The 22,142-nt window shown below is 37.9% G+C and overlaps 1 protein-coding gene across 2 annotated transcripts in view; it reads right to left on the minus strand.

Annotated features, from left to right (window-relative positions):
- Positions 1-645: 645 nt before the first annotated feature.
- The window catches only part of col12a1a (collagen, type XII, alpha 1a), an 82,205-nt gene continuing 60,708 nt past the window's right edge, over positions 646-22,142 (minus strand). For both annotated transcript variants that reach the window (XM_038271621.1, XM_038271619.1), the window contains 20 exons: positions 20,754-20,896; positions 17,391-17,520; positions 16,914-17,056; positions 16,683-16,812; positions 16,082-16,201; positions 15,792-15,938; positions 15,581-15,697; positions 15,340-15,492; positions 15,138-15,212; positions 14,910-15,049; positions 11,900-12,023; positions 11,672-11,815; positions 11,291-11,455; positions 9,588-9,626; positions 9,324-9,462; positions 8,580-8,722; positions 5,999-6,108; positions 2,283-2,441; positions 1,949-2,026; positions 646-972 (listed from right to left, as the gene is read on the minus strand). In XM_038271621.1, the coding sequence (XP_038127549.1) occupies positions 679-972; positions 1,949-2,026; positions 2,283-2,441; positions 5,999-6,108; positions 8,580-8,722; positions 9,324-9,462; positions 9,588-9,626; positions 11,291-11,455; positions 11,672-11,815; positions 11,900-12,023; positions 14,910-15,049; positions 15,138-15,212; positions 15,340-15,492; positions 15,581-15,697; positions 15,792-15,938; positions 16,082-16,201; positions 16,683-16,812; positions 16,914-17,056; positions 17,391-17,520; positions 20,754-20,896 (2,693 nt within the window). In that variant the 3' untranslated portion in view covers positions 646-678. The remainder of the gene's footprint in view (positions 973-1,948; positions 2,027-2,282; positions 2,442-5,998; positions 6,109-8,579; positions 8,723-9,323; positions 9,463-9,587; positions 9,627-11,290; positions 11,456-11,671; positions 11,816-11,899; positions 12,024-14,909; positions 15,050-15,137; positions 15,213-15,339; positions 15,493-15,580; positions 15,698-15,791; positions 15,939-16,081; positions 16,202-16,682; positions 16,813-16,913; positions 17,057-17,390; positions 17,521-20,753; positions 20,897-22,142) is intronic.

The raw sequence follows: 22,142 nt of genomic DNA on the forward strand, positions 1-22,142 counted from the left end.
AACACACATTTTAAATCATTTCAAATTGTTGTGCCAAGTCTTGACATATCCACAATTTCAAAATTTTGATACTTATTCAATACCATCTTCCTCAACATTTTACTTCCCATCCTTGAGCTACTCATATTTTCTTCAACCAGATAAGATTCAATTTTTTCTTTGTAATTTCTTTTCTGATTCAGCTAATTTTATATTGTTCAGCCTATGCTGTGAACCTTGGCTTAATTTTGCTCTTTTTCTGGACAGGAATTAAGCTTTTCTGTTTGCTGCTAATTCATAACATGCCTGACATGTTTCTGGGCAGTAGGTGGCCCCACTTCAAAATTTCTTTAGAAATTTTTCTAGAAACTTGATAGACATTATATTAAGACCCTTCTAGTGCACATATTAATGACATTTTTGATATTATGTATGGTTTGGCTGTGCAGCTTTTAAGATGAGTTTCTTTCTGCCATTTTAGTGCCAAATAATTCTACCCTACAAAAATCTTCAGATGATTCAATTGTTTTCTGCAGTTTGAAGTTTCTGATGACTTCCTATCACATTTTCATATGTTCTGCAGTTAATTTCAGCTTTATTCATTCAGCAAAAGCATTCCCACTTGCTGTTTCTCCGAAACAGCTTTTTCTAGTATAGACTGTTATTTATCCAGAAGCATTTATCTCTTGACACTCATCCCTAAGCACTCGTCTCTTTGCAAGACATAGGTCTTGTTCTCTGTACTGCCTTCTCCAGATGGAGGAAAAAAAAGGAATTCAAAAAACATCCTGAGCGGCAAAGAAGTTCAAAGTATGGCTTTATCACCATCATCAAAACATCTAAGACTTCTGGGAAAACATTTCTATCAGGTGAGGAGAGACAAAAAGCAGTGATAGGGAAGTTTACCGAAGGTCCAGGAGGCCCCTGGGGGCCGATGCTGTCCTGTGTACAAGTGCAGGAGTGGGGGAGAGAAGGACACTTGGCCTCGTCTCGCTGGAAGGAAAAAAAAAAAGATGCAGAGATAAAGTTCAAAATTACATGCAGATTCAAATTCTACTGCACTGCTTTGTAAATTCTTTGATAACTGAGGACATTTTATTGCAAAATAAAGGATACAAGGAGGAAATGAACTGCTTGACTTTTCCTGGAAATCTCTGTATTTTTCTTTAATAAGGATTAATAAAAGCTGAGGCATTTTGAAACCTAGTATAGCTTGAAAATTGAATAATGAAAATGAGACCTAGAAAGACGAAATGTGGTTCTTAGGCAGAAAATGCGACGGATCTCATGCACAATTCTGAATTGCAGTCCTTACACATAATGAGTTAAATAATGCTGCAATCGTTGATGTGATGTATTAATGTCTGAAGCAAATTACACATGAATTACTTGTAATTGCCTAAATATGCAAGCACTCTGTATTTCCCACAGAACAGAACAGATTGTTTTCCACTGTCTGCTAAATGAGACAAAGGACGGCTTGTTTTCACGCAACTGGGACGCATGATTCAAAAGGTCTAATTAGCAGAATCACTAAGGATATAAGGTCCTTCTCAAACAAGTTGAGATGCTTTTTTTCTTTTTAACCACTTTTTTAAAGAAGAACTGAAAATTTAATGGTATCAGAAATGACTGATCCCCAGCTTGTCAGAGATTGAAGAATCCAATTTCTTTCCTGTCAGTGAACACATCATACTGAAGGCTGCCAGTTTAAACTGACAAAAACTCTCTTTAAGTGTAGAGAAAAAAAAATTTTGCAGCCATTTTCTGTCTCAGATACTTATCTGCAGACCAAACAAAAAACTTACTATATTTTGTCAGATTTTCATTAGACAATCTCATAAACATAAGATCAGCCTCTTTCACAGAAGCAAAACTGATATTTTGCACTTTTTATGAGAAATTTGAATGCATCGGCATCCACTTAAATTCTATTTTGATCAGATGGGGAATCTAAAGTGACACTTACTGTTGCTGGCAGTTCGCAGCATTTGTCCCGGCTTATCCAGCTCAGGCTACAGACAATATCAAACATCTGGAGTTGGAACTACAAGATGAAAGAAAGACACATTACAGAGTGATTCAAAAGACGCCTATTCATAATTAAAAAAATAACAGTTGAAAAAATACAATAGGAGGTTTGCAAACTTTCCTCTTTTCAAAAGCCAATACAGACTATTCAAAATTCAAGTGGTGCTGCCATCCACATCAGATTTTAGAGGTTCATTGTTTTTGAACAGTGTGAGAACCTCTTCCAGATGTCACTTTTGCAATTGTAACAAACTTTTTTTTTTTCCTCTTACAGTTGCTGAGGCCTTCCTTGAACCCGAAGCTTTGACCATCTTGCCAAGCACTTCATTGCCCTCCAGCGTGATGTTATTGGCCTCTTTGATGGGTTTCTCTGCCACCTCTTGGCAGTCCACAGTGAGTTTGACTTTTTCTGGTGAGATGGTAATGTGGATCTGGAAAAGAGAGAAAATGGAGAGGGGGAAGCTTTTAACAAAACATCCTTGTCCTCTTGCAATTCCACCTATTTCAAATTTATTGATCCATGAGGCCACAGGAAATTTTAAGAAGATGGTGCTGGGACTCATTTGAATTTACAGGAGACATGCTTGTACTTTAAAAGACAACAATGAGTTTTTTTATGCAAACTGTGACCCCCCTCAATCTCGGGAATTAAGAAATGTTAAGCCTTTAAATCACCTTAAGCAGAAATGGAAGGACCTAGAAGTCTCGATTTGTAATCCCTTTAGAAAACCTGGATCATTAAAAAAATTATGCAACAGCTGGCTATTCATCTTAGATCTGTGATTAGATAACAACCAAATGAAAAGGTGGTACATTTTTGTATTTTCAGAGAATAGACTCCAAATCCACACATCTTGAAACAATATTTTCTGCGGCTCACTGTCAGAACTCCTACACTTTCCATACTTTTCCCTTTGCAAATGCAGATTTTCTCCTGCTTCAAAAAGTAAAACAAGCACTTTTTATGTCAGCAAAAAGCCACTCACCATTTCTCTCTACAAAGCTACACCAACCACAAACCTGGCCGTAGTTCCTGGCAACCATTCACAAATTATAGTCTACTTCCTTGGAAGCGGAACAAACCATTTGGTCGACCACAGACGGAAAAGGGGTGTCATTCCTTCTAGGGTTTTGGCATAAATGCAAATCAAAATGCTCTTCAAGGTTCCCCAAAACTAATGAGGATCCTACGCCATCATATATAATGAATAAGTATATCCTGTACATACTCCTATAAAAACATTACTTTGGAAACTTAAAGCTTTGGGAATGCTAGTTTCAGAGCAACATTCCCTTAACTGATGATTGTTACGAGAGAGTCCCACAGCATCAAAGTGTTGACACATAAATCCACTTCATGAATTGTTGGCAATCTCTTCAGTTGTCTCAGTTGTCTACATATTGACCCCAGCTGAACTCTCATTGATTTAGCATCTTTTCATGATTCCCCACAGATAACATTATATTGTTCTATGCTCCTTCTTCATTGCTCTGTAATATTTCAGAATCACAACATTTGAAAGACATGGTTATTGCTTTATTGATGCACTTACAATAACATGAATGTCTTCTCTATGAAAATGAAAAATAAGTTTGTTTTTGATGGGATGAAACGCTGACATCAGAGAATCGAGTCTTATTTACAATGGCTTTAAAACTTTGAGCTGGTTTGAAACCCAAACTTATCATTTTCTTATCTTTTCTAAAGGGAGATTTGGGTTTCTGCTTGTACACACATGGATTAATAATAAAAAATTAGCTTTTTTTGTTGTTTTCCTGGCTTAATTGCAACATTTATAACATCAGCAAAGTCATTCTTAATAAGCATCTAGATCACTGACTTCCCATCGATAAGTACAGTCGATATTCTAATATATGCTCATGATGCTGCATAACAACGCATACAAGGGAATTCACCATGTAGCTGAATGGTTCCTATCTTTGTGGGAACTAGGAAAAAAATATATTAATATTAATCAATAAATTCAGTCTCTAGCTAATTTACTAATCAGCTTGTACATAAAAGGTAATTTCAGCTTTATTTTCCAACCCAACACTGTGGTGCCTGTCGTTGATATAGAAAGAGATTTTTGCTATCTTGAAAAACCATAGCTCAGGGATCTCACTGTACAAAATTAAGTAATGTTATTTAAAACCAACCTTATTGAGAAAGAGAATCACTGTCACTGAGATTTCAGCTCAGATGCCAAAAACAAACAGTCATTGAGGTCATTCAGAGAGAGCCAAAAAGATTCAGCAAACCACTGACAACATGTAAACTCACACCACCACCGCAGGCAGAGTCGGCACTTACTCTGCAGACCAACAAATAAGCGGCTAGGTAGACCACTGCGGACTTGCCAGCTCATGGAACAGCAACACTGCACCACAAAATAGCCACCCAGGGCATATTCAGACTATAGCCGCAAGCTGAGAGAACAGAAACACACTAACACACTTGTACGCTCAAAAATTAGTCTGTTTTACAACCAGCCCGACAAAGAAGCGTGATATTCATCAAACACTAAACTAAACTTTTCCAAACTCCCATTCATTCATGAAGCTAAGACACAATTATTTGTTTAGATGTTAAATGGTTGAACTGGAAACCTATTTCGAGTGCCCTCTGATGTTTGTGGCCAGCATATCTATCAGGAGAACTTTGATGTTGGATAAGACCCACACTCATTAAAAGGGGTCACAGATGGGGATAACCTCGGATTTTGAGAAAGAAAAAGGATTCTATACGACAGATAAAAAGAAGCCCAATGTCCTTTTGAGCAAACCTTGAAATCTGGTCAGACTTATCTCGGATGGTTGTAGTTCAGACCGTTCAAGCTAGCAGGAAACATACTGAATTATTTTCTTCTTTCCACATCTCAAAGCGCTGTTACACAACAACAAGTGTTTTATCTCCCCTGCTGCTTTGCATTGTGTTTGGAGATATTTGATGTCTTTGTTTGCAGTTTGTGAGAAACCATAAGTCCACAGTACGCAGCCGACTTGAGCATAAGGATCTGATGCTGTGGTTTAACTTCTGAAAATAATCAAAGTCATTTTGATTTGGATATTCTATTTTAAAGAGCCCTCTGGACATTGCTTATCTAAAGCAGCAAAAACACTTGAGCAGAGCTCCAATCAGTATGGCATTGTAGCACCTATTAAAAACAGACTGGAAAAATGTTTTGGATTGACAGAAAAAGATAATTGAACAATGAGTCAGACTTTGCAAAGTCAGCATCATGGATGCATGCTTTAATAGATGCAGAGATTTTGATATAATAGCTTTAATTAAGAAAAACACAATAAATGACAAGTGGTCTATTCTTATAACACATATACGTACATACATATATATATTAAGTTAGTTAAAATCTGGGACTAAGATTAATTGAGACTTTCAACCTATTATACTGTTTTTAATATTTTACTCATTCTCATTCCTTTGTACTAATTGTTGTTTTTTTGCACCATATCACTTATTATCAATAATTGAGTCTGATTTTAAAATCTAGTCCTGAACACTATGTTGAACACATTAAAATCAGCAACTAAGTCATAAGACTCTCACTCCTACCAATAGGTTTTAAACTTATTTATGGCCACTGAAGCTAATTTATCAAATTAAGTGCCTGTTGTAAGTGAAACAAAGCTCAAATGTCAAATCATAAAAAAGGGGGCCCTAAAATCGCAGTGACAGCAAACTAAGACTGGGATTGAAAGGAGAGGTCTTTTGAAAGGTGACATGAAACAGCGCCACAGCAGAGAACCTCACAATAAGGGATAATTCAGCCAGATTAAATGAGGCGGAAGAGACTCACATAAAAGACTGTCAAACGAAATATAATGGAAAGGGAAATAATGGACTGGAAATACCATAAGATCCTCCAATTCAAAGGGAAAAAAGGTCATTTTTTACAAATATCATTACAACATACAATACAAACATCACATTTTCACTTAAAAAAAAAACACAGGGAATGTTTACCTTATGGAAACTGCCATGGAAAATTCGCTTGACTTGTGCTTCATTAAAGACAGCTCTCTGAATCTCTCCTCGGGTATCCTTGTTGTAGAACGTGAGAGTTTGAGTGGAGGCTGTAAAGACCAGAGACTTGGATAAATCACTGACAATATGTTCCAATGCACGCAACAGTCAGGCCTATAGAGAACACATACGTATGGCTTGCAGGTATTAGCAGTATTCACAGAAGACTGTTTCATTCCTTCCTAGTGCAGAAGCATAAACGTACAGCAGATGTTCACACAACAATGAAGTCTTTTCATGATAGATTAAGAGTGTAGGCTTTTCCTAATTTATTCTGAAAGAAATGGGTTGAATTTTCCATTAAATTCTTTCACCCATCCAGCTTTGTAAAGAGAAGAAACTGCAAGAAGTTTAAGATCATCAAAGCTCTCTGCAGTGCATTGAATTAATATCCTATGGCCTTTTCCACATTTTGTCACGTTATAGCCACAAAACGTGTGTTTTACTGGAACTTTTATGAAAGACAGACACAAAGTAATGCATTAGAAGTCGATGGAGAGAGAAAACTTAAGAAGAAAACCCCTTTGACTCCAATACCCCTACATAAAATTGTCTTCAAAACCAGGGCCGCCCTTTACAGTTGCCTTTTGTATCTCTGCTTCTGTCTCCTTGAACTCCAGTCGGCCTCGGCAGATGGCCGCTCACACTTAACCTGGTTCTGCTGGAGGTTTCTTCCTGTTAAAACAGAGTTTTTCCTCTCCACTGTCACTGCAAGCATGCTTAGTGTAAGGGCCTCAATGAGTCGATGCAATCAAATGGTTTTCCTTAGAAAACTTGGAATCAATTTGAATGTATGATCTGGTGAATTGTAAAGTGCCTTGAGATGACATGTGTTGTGAATAGATGCAATATAAATAAAAAAATTTTCAAAAGAACTCTTTTGCAAAAATAAAGTCCACTTGTGAATAGTTTATTCACAATAAATGCAGCTGTTCTGTCAAGGTTTGTTAGAGGTTTTAAGTAAACAAACATCAATGTGAAGAACAAGCAAAACCTCAGACAGATCAGGAATAAGATTAGAGCTATAGCAGGGGGGAAGTTTCAACACAGCACTAAAAGCTTTGAATATCCCAGACAGCACTGTTCCATCCATCATTTGAAAATTGAAAAAGCATGGCACAATTGTAATGCAAACATGCTAAGACATGGCCATGTGGTTAACTGACAGAATGAAATGGGAGAGTATTTATCAGAGAAGCAGCCAGAAGGCAGATGGTAACTCTGGAGAGGCTGTGTGAGTCTACTGTTCAGATGAGATGAAAAATTTAGCATTTGAAAGCCATTGTTGAAAGAAAAATAAATATAAGAAGCGTGGTGTCTAGCTTTGGGAATGCTTTTGTTCAGCAGGGACAGAGGAGCAAGTCAGAGATCACTGGAGGGTGGAGGGAGCAGATGGAGCTGCATACAGTGCAAAGCTGGAAGACAATCTGTTCAACATATTCTCATTATCAGTTCGTATGAAATCGTAAGAAAAGTTATGCACAGTATTTCGTACGTTTTTTACGTCTTTCCTCGAAAAAACAGATCAGTGCGCATGCGCAGCCAGACAGTCGGAAAAAGCAGATCTGCGGACGGACGTAAAACTGGGAAAAACAGTGCAATAATTACTTATTGATGTCTCTAACTACGTTGCTTGCTGTTTTGTATCTTAGGGTTAGGGTCAGAGTTAGGGTTAATTGTATGTTAAATTCTAGGTTATTGAATCGTGCGTAAGATGCGCATGCGCAAAGATATCTTGTCTCGAGGCAAGACGTAAAAATACGACGAAATACCACGAAAAAAATGTCAAAAATGTATGAAATTACTGTGCATAACTTTTCGTACGATTTCATACGAACTGATAATGAGAATACACTGATCTGTTGGACAGTGCAGAGGACCTGATATCTGGGTGTGAGGTCGAACTCTAAACATGCAAGCAGTGCTGTGATGAAATGCTATAGATCGAAATCTATTAATCTACAAGAATGGCCTAGTCAAAGTTCAGTTACAAATCAAATTTGAAATGTATGGAAAGAATAAGAAATTAATGGAAATCCCAATATGTGTTTTTGTGGAGCCCAGAGGGTGGATCAGTTTGAGCCACTGGCTCTAGGCCCTGACTTAGCAATGGCCAAATGCTGCCAAGGCAGCAGAGGACAGGATGAGTCACTCTGGAGGCGAGTGGCCATGTAAGTTGTATTCATATCCTAACATGGAACAAGGATCACAATGATCACAGAAGCCTGTAGCAGTGGCGAAGTACTCTTTGAACCAACATGCAAAATCAACTGAAGACTATTTTGTGACAGATATTGCAGGCCTCAACAAGCTGACATAAAAATGGTAAACAATGCACAGTAACATTAAAATAGCACACAGTAGTCCAAGTTTATCTGCAAAAAAATAGTTGGTTTTGGGCTGAGTTATATTTTAAAGTGTCTTTTTGACATCTAAAGAGACAAAGGGGTCCAAATGGGCGGGAATACATTGCATGGACTGGGTCAACCGCTTTCCTCTGTTCACGTTGATGGAAACTTACGATTAATTGTGACGCCAACTTCAGGGTTGTTGTTTTTGTCAGCAATCTGCCAGATATCAAAAGGTTCAGAAGGCGTATCAGGCAAGAGACGGAGGAGCAGGATGATGGTGTAAGATGGAGGAAGACCGTCTGGATGTATCTCCCTGCGAAAACATTCATTGTCAGAGTGATCGTCTACTTTTTGCAATAATGCTCCAACATCGGATGAAAATCCAGCTGCAAATAGAATCTGGTTTGTAAAATATGCAGAAGAACCTTGAAACGATTCCCCTCAGGCTTTGCCTAAATTGAATGCATATGGAAAGACTTTTTCAAGTTCTCTTCTCTCATGTTTTTAAAAGGGTTTTCACTTGCTCACATTAAGGGAGTGGCTGTACCCGCATATGCATCATTTTACAGAACTACATACTCTCAGGTAGGACGTGACTTATGCAAATATGTTAATTCATTTAAACCAAAACCCTTTGAATTGATTGTTTCCTCGGGCTGTAATGTGAAGGAATAGTTCATGCAGTAACTAGAATCATCCTTTAAGATAACCCAAAAAGCCACAGAGTGGGCTAGAGATCACTGCGGGACTCCCTCTAAAGAGATGAGTTACTACCATTTTAAATAACGACTGCTGAGAAGGACCACAGAGCGTGTAGCAGAGCAGAGTTCGCTTAGCTGCCCTGGAAATATTCATATTGTAAGAGTTACGCGCCTTTTCTTTAAACACAAACACCATTTTGCATAAACTCTTACTTGGTGGGTTGAGTCAGGTAGGAGTCTTTGTGCAGCCTGTAGGCAATGTAACTGTTAAAGGAACCGGGCTCCATAGACACGCCATTCATGCCGGCGAATGTCCGGTCTGTGATGTTAAAAGCTTTGAGCATTCTAAAGCCTGAAAGGAAGGAATGAACAGGGGCAACAATGAGAAGATGAAAGATTAAAGGAAGACATCTTAGCAAAGTCAACAAGCTCTCCAGGCATGGGTCTGTGTACAAGGTGGAGTATTTAAATGCTTACCAGGTGTGGTGTATCCATTGATGTAGATTAGAGGGCAGGCTGCAAGATCACAAGAAGGTATGAGATGTTGGAAAACAGATTAGGTGTAAACACTGGGTTATTTACAGCTGTGAACACATTGGTTTTTACACCGCTGATGAAGATTTGTAAAGTTATTTATTTCATTTTTTTTCTTTTGTTTTTTATCGCAGAAGATGTCAATCTAGATTTCAGGGAAATCCAAAGTATACTCATCATTGGGGAGGATATGCCATGTTAATATTTTCTAAAAATACAAAAAAATAAAATAATTGCTATCCCTGCTATAATTAAAGTAGTGTCAGAAGCACAAACTCTCTTTTTTGTCCTGGGTTCCCTCTTTCGCCTTTTTTCATGAGCTCAAATAAAGAGTTTTTCTCAAAGGTAACGCCTGAGAGTTGAGCTTGATGAAACCAACATTTTTGTGTTTAATGAACCATTTTGTTTCTATTTGGCTATGTGTTTTTTAATCACCTGTTTAACACAATTATAAATGTCAGTTTTATGTAAGTTAATCGTTATTTTGTGTATTTTTAATGAGATTATTGTGTTTTAAATTGTTCCTAATGTCATGATCTTGGAGCTGATGACTAAATTGCTCATTTCATTCACCTGTCTAACTCTGCCCTGTTTCTCATCACTGCTCATCTGATCCACCTGCTCCTGTTTCTATTTAAACTGCTCGGTCCCAGCCATCAGTGTCAGATTATTCTTGAGCCTTTGATGTAGAGAGTTTTCCAGCATTACTTTGAATGTTCTGTTTGCCTGATCCTGAACTGTTTCTGTCTTCGGATCTTGGAGCATGCCTGCCTTTTCTAATCTGTTTGCTTGACTTGTTTTCAAATTGCGGTTGGATTCTGTCTGCTTACGACCTTGGATCTGCCTCCTGATTTCACTCTCTGGATTATCCTTCCTTTCGTCATCTGCTCAGATCTGATCTCCTCTCAGTTCTGTGACCTTCAAGACGTTGGTGTCTGGAAATCTCTGTGCGGCAAGCGCTGCATCTTGTTTAGCTGACCAGCTGGTATCTCCCTCATTCTCTGGACTCGGACTGAACTCTAAACCAGGTTAGTAACCTATGCTTCCTCTCACCAGAGTTACCTCCCAAAGACGCCCTAGCCGCTGCTGCTGCAGGTCCGCTAACTGTCCAGTTTTATATAAATGCTTTTGAAGCTATTCCACTGTCTGTCTTGCCTGAATACTGGGTCCCTCTGTTCTGAGTCATTATACCAAATACTCTTTCAAGGGTCCTCAGAACCTATTGAAGGAAAAACCACACCATAACACAGTACTTAACTGTGGATCTGTAGTATCTTCCATAGTTATAGTCTCATCTGACCAAATGAAAATTTCACCTTGCATGTAGGCATTTTTTTATTAAGAAAATCTAAATAAAAATGTTTCAGTTGGATTTATTTTGAACAAATTGTTAGTTATAGCAACAATTTAATCTCTGGTACTTTGTTAAACTACATTATTTTAAATACTGGACATATTTCCCCACGAAATAAATGCATTATAATAATTAATTACCGTAATAATAATTTGATCTTTTTAATATAAACATTTTATTATATTGTGAATCTGTGCCCATTCACTGAATAGGCACATAGATGATAGACTCCATGCACATGTGTACTAATAAATTAGTATAAAAATAATATTTTTGATGGTATATGTCTTACTGGATGTTGCAGTTTCACAGATGAATGTGATGAGGTTATCTTGGATTTTGTCGAAAGCATCGTAGTCATCTACGACAAAGACGTGCCTCTCGCTGGGCTTGCTGCCAATAACCGTCAGTTCTCTCATATCCACATCAGCGACTCCAACCACGAATACACTATACCCTGTATGATACACACAAAGCAAACACAAAGGCTATTGTTTAGCGCATCAAAAAGCCACAGGCGTTTCCACTATGTTTTAGATTACTCTCTGAGTTTGTGAACTAATCAGCCACATGCATCAGCTCTGCTCTATGAAAGCAGCGGTTTCAAAGTTATGCACTCCAATACATTTGTTTGGCACAACGCAAAGCCGAGTAAACATGACACCGTGCATACCAGAGTGCTGCAGTTTTTCTGCACTCTTCTTAACTTCATCCTGGGAGCGTCCATCCGTGACAACAACCAGCACTTTGGGGACGTTTCTCCTCATGCCGCTGTCTGATGTGAAGACTTTCTCGTAGACATGCTTCAGAGCAACACCTTAAAAAAAAAAAATAATAATAATTTCCTCTTAACGATTCCAACAGATACTTTGGAAGATGTCTTTGCTTTTAGGGTAAGTACCAGTCTTGGTGTTGCCGCCTCTGTAGTTAACTGACTGCAAAGCTGATAACACAATTCCCTTGTCGTGGTAGGTGTTAAGCTTGAACTCAGTCTTGGCATCATCACTGTACTGCACAAATGAAACCTGTCCGAAAACACAGTAAAAAATTGGGTGTTAAAAAGTCAGAGTTTACCTATTTAACTCTAAATGGAATATTTACAACTATACTGAGTCCAAATCGGCTGAAGTGTTGGAGTCAGTGTAAAATTTGACCCAGAGTAACTTTGCCACAGAGTAACTTTGACTCTATACCAGGGGTATAGAGTCGATCAAAAATCAGCGGGGGTCCGATTAAAGAAAATCAACAACCAGTAAAGGTCTGGAGACATTTTTAATTATAATCCTTTACTTTAAACAGCATTTAACACTGAAATAAAAGAGGTGTTTAAGCATCCATGTTATACATTGACTTTTTTAATTTAAAAAAAATATAGAAAAATATAAAATTTTTCCATTTTAAAATCTAAAGGGTTTTTTTTATGTAGAGAACAACAATCATTCAGTTTGGTATATAGACAATTTACTGATTCACATATTTTATAAAACACCTGAACTGGCCGTTTGTTTTGGGTTTTTTTCTTTTTTATGGCTTAATGAGAGCAGTGAGCTTTAGGCTGCCCTGCAAGGCTTTTAAACCTGGGTTTGTATGGAGACAAAGCCATTCTAAAGCACATATAAAAGTGGCATGCTGCTTTAAATGTGTTAATTGTGCTTTGGTGCTCGCTTTGTCTATAAAATGAACTAGGTGGTTGAATTTAGGACAATCTAAGCTTTCCAACAATGTCTAACATATCTATATTGGTAAACGTTTTACCGGTGTAATTTGCTGTAATGTAATGTAATAGCTTGGGGTTTTCAAGTGTTAAGGCATAATATTAGCATGAATTAATAGTTTTGTAAAAATATATGTAAAATGCTGTTTTTAAGAAAAGGCTCACAAAGTTTTAAAATATTCTACAGTATTTATTATTGTAAAAAAATTTATTGGACATTCATTTATGTCTTTTTTTACTCTTTCTGTCTTGCTCTTGTTTCATGAGTGTAAAAACCAGAATATATTGTCTTGGCTTTATAATGTGGAAAATATTTGACATAATCTCAGGTTTGCCATTGATCGGTTGGTCTGACACTTGTGGCATCTCTTCTATCAAATGTTCCAGCTGCTGAAAGCTGAGCATAGCTGTGTCCAGGCTTAAAGGTCTGTGCATTGTATGCTTTGGTTAGTTTCATTTAGTTTATGTGTGAATTCCTGCAAATGATTTTATTTTTCCACTCCTCAGACAAAGACCATATTATTTTATTTTATTGATCTTTTGTATCCAAAAAATGCAAAGTGAGGAACCACCAAGAAACCTAAACAAACTGTGCCAGAGCCAAACCCATGCACTTCAATTCACCTTCCATTCAGAACAACAGCCAGTATCTTAGCTGCTTCTATTTTTCTATTTGGTTATTTCTTTTAAAATAATGAAATCATTTCCAAGAATTTATTAGTTTAATGGTCACATTCATTCGTAATCAGGTAACTTAGAAGCTCTTGATATCCTTTCATTCCTTGGCTTAAATATCTTCAATTCAATTCAGTTTATTTCTATGGCACCAATTCACAACAGATCATACAGTCTAATTGATTCAAAGTTTTCTATCTAAGGAAAACCAGTTGATTGCATCGACTTATTGACTCGAAAGCAATCCCTCACACTAAGCATGCTTGTAGCAACAGTGGAGAGGAAAAACTCCCTTTTACCGGAAGAAACCTCCAACAGAACCAGGCTGCTTCTAATCGTCTAATCAGTTCTAAATTAAGTTTAATCCTATAAAATCTCTTGGTCTTTAATCTTACAATTTGTGATAGAGATTATTAGCACTGACAAAAAAACAACATTTGTTCTGCTGACTATTTTCTTGGTTGATTGGTGTTTGACTCTAGCACAGTTTAAAGGAATAGTACACCCAAAACATGATTAGCCTTCATTTTCTACTCACCCCCATGCTGAACAACACTCTGGAGTACTTTTTTGATATCTCAAATGCATCTGGAGATCTGGGAGGCTTCTTGCTGTCTGCTGACATTCAAATAATGGAGACCCGAGACAGAAAGGTCCATAAAAGTCCACAAAAAACGTGTCAATATTCCTCCATACTGCTTGTCCAATGTATTCCAAGTGTCCTGAGTGGGTAGCATCCAGAATTTACTCGAAACGAAGTCATTTAGAATGTTTTTAGAGCATAAACAGTAGTGTATAGGATTTCCTGAAAGCGCGCGCCCGCGCGTTCATGACGCTACGGAAGCTGGCAGACCAAACCAGATGAAAGTGCGCATTCAGCGTCTGCTCTGCCGATAATGCAAGCGTAGAAGAAGAAATGTGCTGTTTACCTGTGCAAAGAAAGAAACAACGAAAGAAAAATGTCTGAGGACTTCAGTGTTGAGGAAGAGCATGAGTTCTTTGCCGAGCTGAATGCGCACTTTCATCCGGTTTGGTCTGCCGCGGTTTCCGTAGCGTCGTGAACGTGCAGGCTCGCGCTTTCAGGAAATCCTATACACTACTATTTATGCTCTAAAAACATTCTAAAAGACTTCGTTTCGAGTAAATTCTGGATGCTACCCACTCAGGACACTTGGAATACATTGGACGAGCAGTATGGAGGAATATTGACACGTTTTTTGTGGACTTTTATGGACCTTTCTGTCTCGGGCACCGTAGACCTCCATTATTTGAATGTCAGCAGACAGCAAGAAGCCTCCCAGATCTCCAGATGCATTTGAGATATCAAAAAAGTACTCCAGAGTGTTGTTCAGCATGGGGGTGAGTAGAAAATGAAGGCTAATCATGTTTTGGGTGTACTATTCCTTTAAGGTCATAGAGGAGCTTACTTTCCTTAAATAATGATGCCCTGTATGTGGGCTTAACTCATGAGATTGATCACTGTACAGACTTTTTTATGTAGTTGATCTAGTTTATTACTGACCTGCATGCCTCCGGGGCTGATGATATCAAAGGCTGCAGTCATTTTTGTGGTAAACTGAATGACTTTGTTGAAGCTCTCATCTCCGATACTCCAGGAGCCGTCGATCAAATAGACCACGTCTGCTTTGGCACCTTTACACACTGTGACGAAGATGATATCCTGTTAAAACCTGATATCAAATAACAAGAAAAAAAATCCCACCCCAAATAATGAAGGCTTTTTTCTCACCATCTAATGCAGGCGGCACTGAAGCTGGAGGAGGAGGAGTAGGAGGCTCGGTCGGCACCTCGGTGGGTTTGACCACTGCAATGGCCAATCATTAGCAAAGAGCAGAGAATGTAATTTTAGGATAAGTAATTGAAAATTCAAGTTTTTAATCAAGATATTTTCATATATTAGGACAGAGCAGGTGGAGAAGACACTTTCTTACATGTTCTCTCCTTGACACTGACTCCAGGGCCCTCCAAGTTGGGTGTTTGCGTGTACACAGTTGCATTGTAAAGCGTGTCAGGGCTTAAACCATCGAAGCAGTAGTTGCTCTCTGAGCCTCGCACTGTCACTTCCTGAGCTCCTCTCTTAGAGACTACAGCAGAGGAAGGACAGAATGTTATTATCAGAGCTAAAAGAAAAGAAAGATATTAAACATCTTCAAAAATGATGAGATTTCTTACCATCAAATGGGTTCAGTTTTAGTCTGTAGGATGTTGCTGCTCTGTGAGGGGCCCAACGGATGCAGAAGGAATCATATCCAACATTGTAGGTAGACAAGTCGGTCACATTCAAATACACTAAGAGGAATCACGCAAGTATTAATGTGTCATTCTTTATCCAGTAATCAACCAACAACAAAAAAAACCCGGAAAACTGGATTTTTAAACCTACATGTGGTTCCTTGGCCAATCAGAGGTTCACTTAAACCTGTGTCATACTGTGCCAGCACCTTCAGGTCATAGGTGGTTCCAGGGGTTAGGTACTGTAGTTGATGGGAGGTTACATCTCCAACAAACGTTTCCATTGACTCGTCACTCCCTAAAATGAGACATCACTATAAAAATTAAGCCTCAAAGCAACAATTAGCTTCAAAGCATTAAAAGTTACACAGATTTATCCATAAAGAGCATATTTTCCCTATACTGAAATGCCAAAAATTTAGGCTGGGAGCTCCTTCTCACCCTCAGGCTGATAGATGATCTTGTATCCAGTAACCCTGGATGGAGCGGGGTCCCATGACACCTTGAAGCGTGTATACCACTCATCTGAAACACGGAGGTTTCTGGGGCCCAGCATTCCCACTGTAGGCAGCAAGATAGGGCAGCACATTTTACTGAGAGGCAGAGGATTCAAATTCCAAAGTATATAGGCGTATTATATTTCAGAAATGTAATTACTTTACTATAGATTTAAGGTTGTTATGACATTTGATGAGTGATGAGTGAAGCATTACAAAATGTTATGGTAAATTCTTCTGCATAAAAAAATAAAACAACAAATCAGCAATCATTATATTAATGATCTGCCAATTAGAGGGAATTATAAGTAATAATGTCCTGGCTGTTTAAGAAGAAAATTATCCAATAGAGCAGATATACATCTATTAAATATCTTTTACTGGAGCAGAGCCAGTTCATAAATCTCCCACAAAAGCTTCATTTTGCACTCTTGAAAGGTGGATTGGATCCAGCATATTGTATAATAGCACACATTTCATTCCCCTTCTTAAAAAAAGATCTGATGCCTGTGTGTTGTGGTCTGAAAACAGAAAGGAGTTTGAACCTGTGCGTCCAGTTCCCTCCAGTTCTCCTCCTGGTCCATCCATATATATGGCAGTCACTTTGATATTGTATGGTGTGTCTGGATCCAAGTTCTGCAGGACCACATTGTTTCTGTTGCCTGGAACAGTTATCTACAGCACATAAATTATAGACCAAAAAAAAACACTTTATTTATGACAACAGTATAACTTCCACACCAAAGGAAAGATGAATGTTTCGGTAAGATGCTCACATATTCCTCAATAGGGTCTCCTGTGGTCTGGGCGTAGGTTATGCGATACTGTGTGACCGGACCTAATGCGTGCTCCCAGCTAACAGAAAGAGTGGTGGTGGTTGGGTCGTACACACGCATGTTTCTTGGGCCACCTCTGGGCACTAGAGGAAAAATAATTAGCGGGGTCAGGGGTTTGAGTTTTACTGCTGGTGTTAACATTTTAAACAATAAAACATGATTTATTTATGTTTTTGCTTCAAAGGAGCTATATCTCCTGGAATTCTTTAAAGGGGTGTTAATCAATAGTTTAGAGGTTTTTTTAGCTAATGGTCAAAGAACTTTGAAGACGTTCATAAAACTAAAAGTCTATTTAAAGAACACAAGAGGACCTGGTTGCCTGGCAGGAAAAAAAAATACAGAAGGTTGAAAAAGAGGCTCCTTAAACTTTCTGTGCACTGAAACATTGAAATGTAGCCCATAATCACAGGTACTTACAAGTTTTTCCAGCATCACTAATAGCAGGCCCCTCTCCGTCACTGTACAGGGCAACGACTCCAACATTATAGCCAGTATCTGGGAGCAGCTGTGTTAGCAGAGCTGTGGTGGTACTGGCTGGTACCAAAATCTGATAAAAGAAGACAAAAAAACTTTTCATGTATTTTATGTATTGTCTGTATTTTTATTCCTCTCTCTTTTTTTTATTTCAGGCTCCAATTCATGATGTATACAAACAATATTTGTGTTTTTGTCTTATTTCCTCACTGTATGGAAAGAAAGATTACAGAGCAGGATTACTGTCTGTAGTTCCAAAAAAGTAAAAAACAAAAACAAAAAAAACAATTATCTGGACTGGTTTCCAAGTTTGAAGATGTTTCGCTTCCCACCCAATTCAAAATCAAAACATATTCAAACTCGGAAACCAGTCCAGTTAATTGATTTTTAACTTTCATGATGACTATGACCTGGATGACTGAGAATCTTCACCAGCATACTGTCTGGATTGTTTCTCTGTGCGGGTCCTGGTAGATATTAGTTATCTGTTAACGATAAATCAACCTTTTATTTATGTTTTAACAAGTAACAAGTAAAATTCTCCACTGTAAGAATTTCAATATAACAAGTCAAATATATCTAGGTTCTTAGTATAGCAAGAATCCAATATAAAAAGTACATTTCTCCACTGTGAGATCAATAAAGTCTATCAATTAATCAATCAATAAAATTAGTCAGTGACCAGTTCTGCTCATGAGATACATATTGTATGAAAAAATGTCTGTCTGTTAAAAGGAGAAGAAAAAGGAAACCTCTTTGAATGTCTAAGGGGAAAAAAACTGGATGGAAGTTTTTTCTTTTGTTTTATTTATTTTTTTCTTTAAATGAAGTGAGCTTAATATTTTTGGTAGTTTTTTAGAAATAAAACAAATGTTCCGTTCTAAATCCTAATTTAAACAAACCTTCACCATAGGTAAACCTAGAGGTCCGTGAGGAGCATTGTAGATAAATCTCTTTTATGGGGGATTCAGGAAGATTTAATGGCACCAACAGCAAAGAGGCTCCTTGCATTGCAGACCTTTTTCTAATTAAGTTTTATTTTATTCTAACAATAATTCAATAAATCCTACGGTCAGTATTTAAATACTTTACCTTTTTTTTTATTTACATAAAACTTTCTGGTAAATGCTTTTCAGCTTTAATGAAGTGATGTTCCTGTTTAGGATTATTTCGAACTAATGTCTTAATGTGAATATATTCCCCTGAAGTCAGATAAAACTTCTTGCATTGAAACGGTCTGTATCTAGAGCACATAATAGGAGCTGCTAGGTTCTGCAAAGCAATGGCGTACAATTTAACAAATGACCTTGCTTTGTGAATTTTCCCCTCAGAGTAACATTTGTGAACATTAATCCACATCATTGAATGTGTAACGCGATGCAACTCTCCTACCGACCTGAAGACATCAACCTTTTACTTACTTTTCGAATGATGCTTTCCCTGTTGTGTGTGTTTAAAGGCATAGAGGACGATCTTTTATTTCTGGGTGGATCATCCAAATAAGTGGTCCTCCTAATTGTCAATCATTCTGGTGATATGTTTATGTAAGGCCGTCCTATGTGCTCGTCCCATTAGCTATCTTTTTCTGCATATGCACACTTTCAGGCATATATCTGTGGTGATCTACGGTTTCAGACAGTCATTGAAGCTCACCTTTCTCACCGCGGTTCCTTAAAAATGGCCGAGGGTTGTAAGAGAAAAAGTGTCTACGAAGTGTATGAGAAGAAAAGAAAGGCCTCAGAAGAGCCAGATATATCCTGGAATGCATTGCGCAGAGAGCTTTCCTCGCTAAGCATTATGGGATTTGCCAAGACAGCGGAACACTGTCGCTATAGGGTGTTGCTACCCGACAGCGGCGACTAATAACAAAGATGGTGCAGGCACCGCGCAGTGGAGCAGGAGTTACGTGACAAACGGAGCTAAAAGAAGTGATCATCTGTCCAAATAGTCAGTTAACTGAGTTCACTATGAAGTCCACCATATAGTCCCCAATCTATTGAGGGATTTAGGGGTTAAGGCGGACCTTCGGGCACAGTAAGCTTGTATGAGCTATGAGAGCAGCAACTTTTAAACAGAGCATGCATGAGGACAAAATAGGGGTTAATGCATGCTCTTGCACGCGTTTAATAGGCGTTCCCTCTTGGGAGCGTGTACAGGGTTGTACATGTGCATTTTTCTTAAAAGTGGAGAGGGCGGGTCTTTTCAAAAATTCACGAAAGTCCTCCACAATCGCTTTAATCGGAAATTCACACATCTCTTTAATGTTCTGAGATGTGGTGACATAACTAGGGCCTTTCTGCAAGTTGTATATTTATCTAACCCAGCCTGACAGTTACTGTTAACAAGAGGGCGCCTATCTCTGTTTGAGTTAATTATCAAAACAGAACATGACCAGAGCTTCTCAGGGGCTATGGCCTGCTGATAACCTCTCCAAAGGAGTCACAGAAGTGGAAGGTTTGGCTTTACTTTAGGACTTATATGCTGCATGTAACTATCAATGGGGATTTTGGTGTTAAACAAAACCTGCATTAGTGGTTAACCAATGTCTTTTCTGTCTCTGCAGTTTAAATTTTCTTAATTTTTTCTTTAATTTTGGTTGTACTGCGTTTCGTTTTCAGCCATATTTTCTGGTGTGAAGTCTGGAAGCAGAAATGTAAAAAGAGCGCTCTGACTGGCACCAGAAACGCTGATTATTCATGCTATAAATCTCCAGCTGGTCTTCAGCTTGATGATCTTGAGAAATGAAAGGCCACATTGCCACTGATGGAAATCAGCAGCACTGGCCATGTGAAATAGCATTACATCACATGAATGTGCTAATATCAAAAAAACAATTCCCATTTGCATATCAATGCTTTTCATATGATTAAATTAAAGATTTAGAATGTAAATAATGAAGAATGTTAAAAAACCTTATATTGAAAACTGGTGCATCGGTTTGGATGTAAAAACTTTTATAGATGTGATGGCATATGGCACATTTTATGAAGAAAGCAGGAGCTCCAATTAAAGAACTTCTGGGTAGAGAACAGGTTTCATTTTAAGACTTTGGTAGCCAGACTCAGAGAAAAAGAATCAGCTGGCAGTAATTACACACATTCATGAACAATTCTCACATTTGTTTGATAAACAGACCGACTTCATTTAAAAGCATGATTTAACATATGGTGTGCTGCAAATTTTCTTATAAAGCCCACATCTGCCCAATAACATTACATAACGGTATTGCCCTAAAGGACAGGATATCTTATGGGTACATTGCAAGAAGGAAAAGAAAAGTTTGCTGAATGTACAGTGGAAACTCACCGACTCAGCAGGCCTGGCACCAGTGAGAGGAGAATAAACCACCCTGTACTGTTCGACTGGCCCTGTGGCTGCCTCCCATTGAACATTCAAAGTGTTGGTTGTGGGGTTGAAGACTCTAATATTCCTGACGGGGCTCCGCTCCACTGCCGAACCAAAACGTTGGATTAAAACATGGTGGTTTGAGGTAGAGACAGAAACAAAAATAGCAAATGTAAGGTAAGGAAATAAAAATCTTTTTTCCATACAGCCTCTAATGCCTCCTTTGTGAATCTTCTTTCCAGTATTAAAACATTTCATCTGATGTTTTCTTTTATTACAAGTTCCTCTACAGTTTTATGGATAACAAGAGGAAGATTATTCCGTTATTTTAATAAAATAAGAACTATCCCACCAGGCAAGCTAAAGAGGTATGTTGGAAACTTTATTTAACAACACCCTATCAATGGGACACTTCCTGTTGGTGCCCTAAAGGTTAATGAAAAGTGCAGCTCTGTGTGAAGCCTCCCTTCCTTAAATCCAAAGCAGATGTTATGTGGTCTCTTCTCTGCAATACATCCACTAATAACCGCATAAATTCAGGGGAAAAGACAGTAGACAGAACAAAGACAAAGATCTTCTATTTCCATTTCACCAAGCTGATTTGAATCATGGAACAAAATGCCCCCTAAATGGAGAGGAAGATCGAGGCAGACAGGATTTTGGCCAAAGAGCTAAATAAAATAAAAAGAATATCAACAGCCCATAACTTTAGCAATAACAGCTAACTCCTGACAAAGGCAGTATTCTGATGAAACTATCTCTATAATGGGTAATTAGTCCTTTGAATGGAAGTCAAGTTTACATAAAAAATTAACACATTTCTTTTAAAGATTTGCCAACTTGTGAACAACATGAAGACAATAAGAAACTTAATAAGGTAAGGACAGGTTGTTTAGCAAGCTGCTGTTGGAGCATAAGAGTGAACAGTAGTTTATCTACAATTTATGTTTTTGAGAGAAACTTGGTCCCAGCATGCAAAAAACATCTGCTTTCACCAAATCTAAAGACCTTAAGCCATTCACAATAATAAGATAAAAATCTCATTAAAGACTATCACAAACCAAATTTGACCTCATTGAGACAACTGGAGTGTGTGTAATTCAGTACGGGTATTTTTATATATTTAGATGTTAGATGGACTTAAATGCTAAATATAAACTGGATCTGTTGGTCTTAAAGAGTGCTTTGATACATCTTGGGAATAGAAGATGAAAGCTGTATTAAACATAAACTAACAGTTTAGACTTTTTAACTACATTTGCTTTTATTTTTTCAACGACTCCTGGCTCTACTGAGGTCAAAGAAACCATTTTTCCTGGGATTCTAAAACCATTATGATAATAAAACTAT

The sequence above is a fragment of the Cyprinodon tularosa genome, unplaced genomic scaffold (assembly GCF_016077235.1).
Source record: "Cyprinodon tularosa strain WSP-4 unplaced genomic scaffold, ASM1607723v1 ctg80, whole genome shotgun sequence".
In the NCBI taxonomy this organism is placed as follows: Eukaryota; Metazoa; Chordata; class Actinopteri; order Cyprinodontiformes; family Cyprinodontidae; genus Cyprinodon; species Cyprinodon tularosa.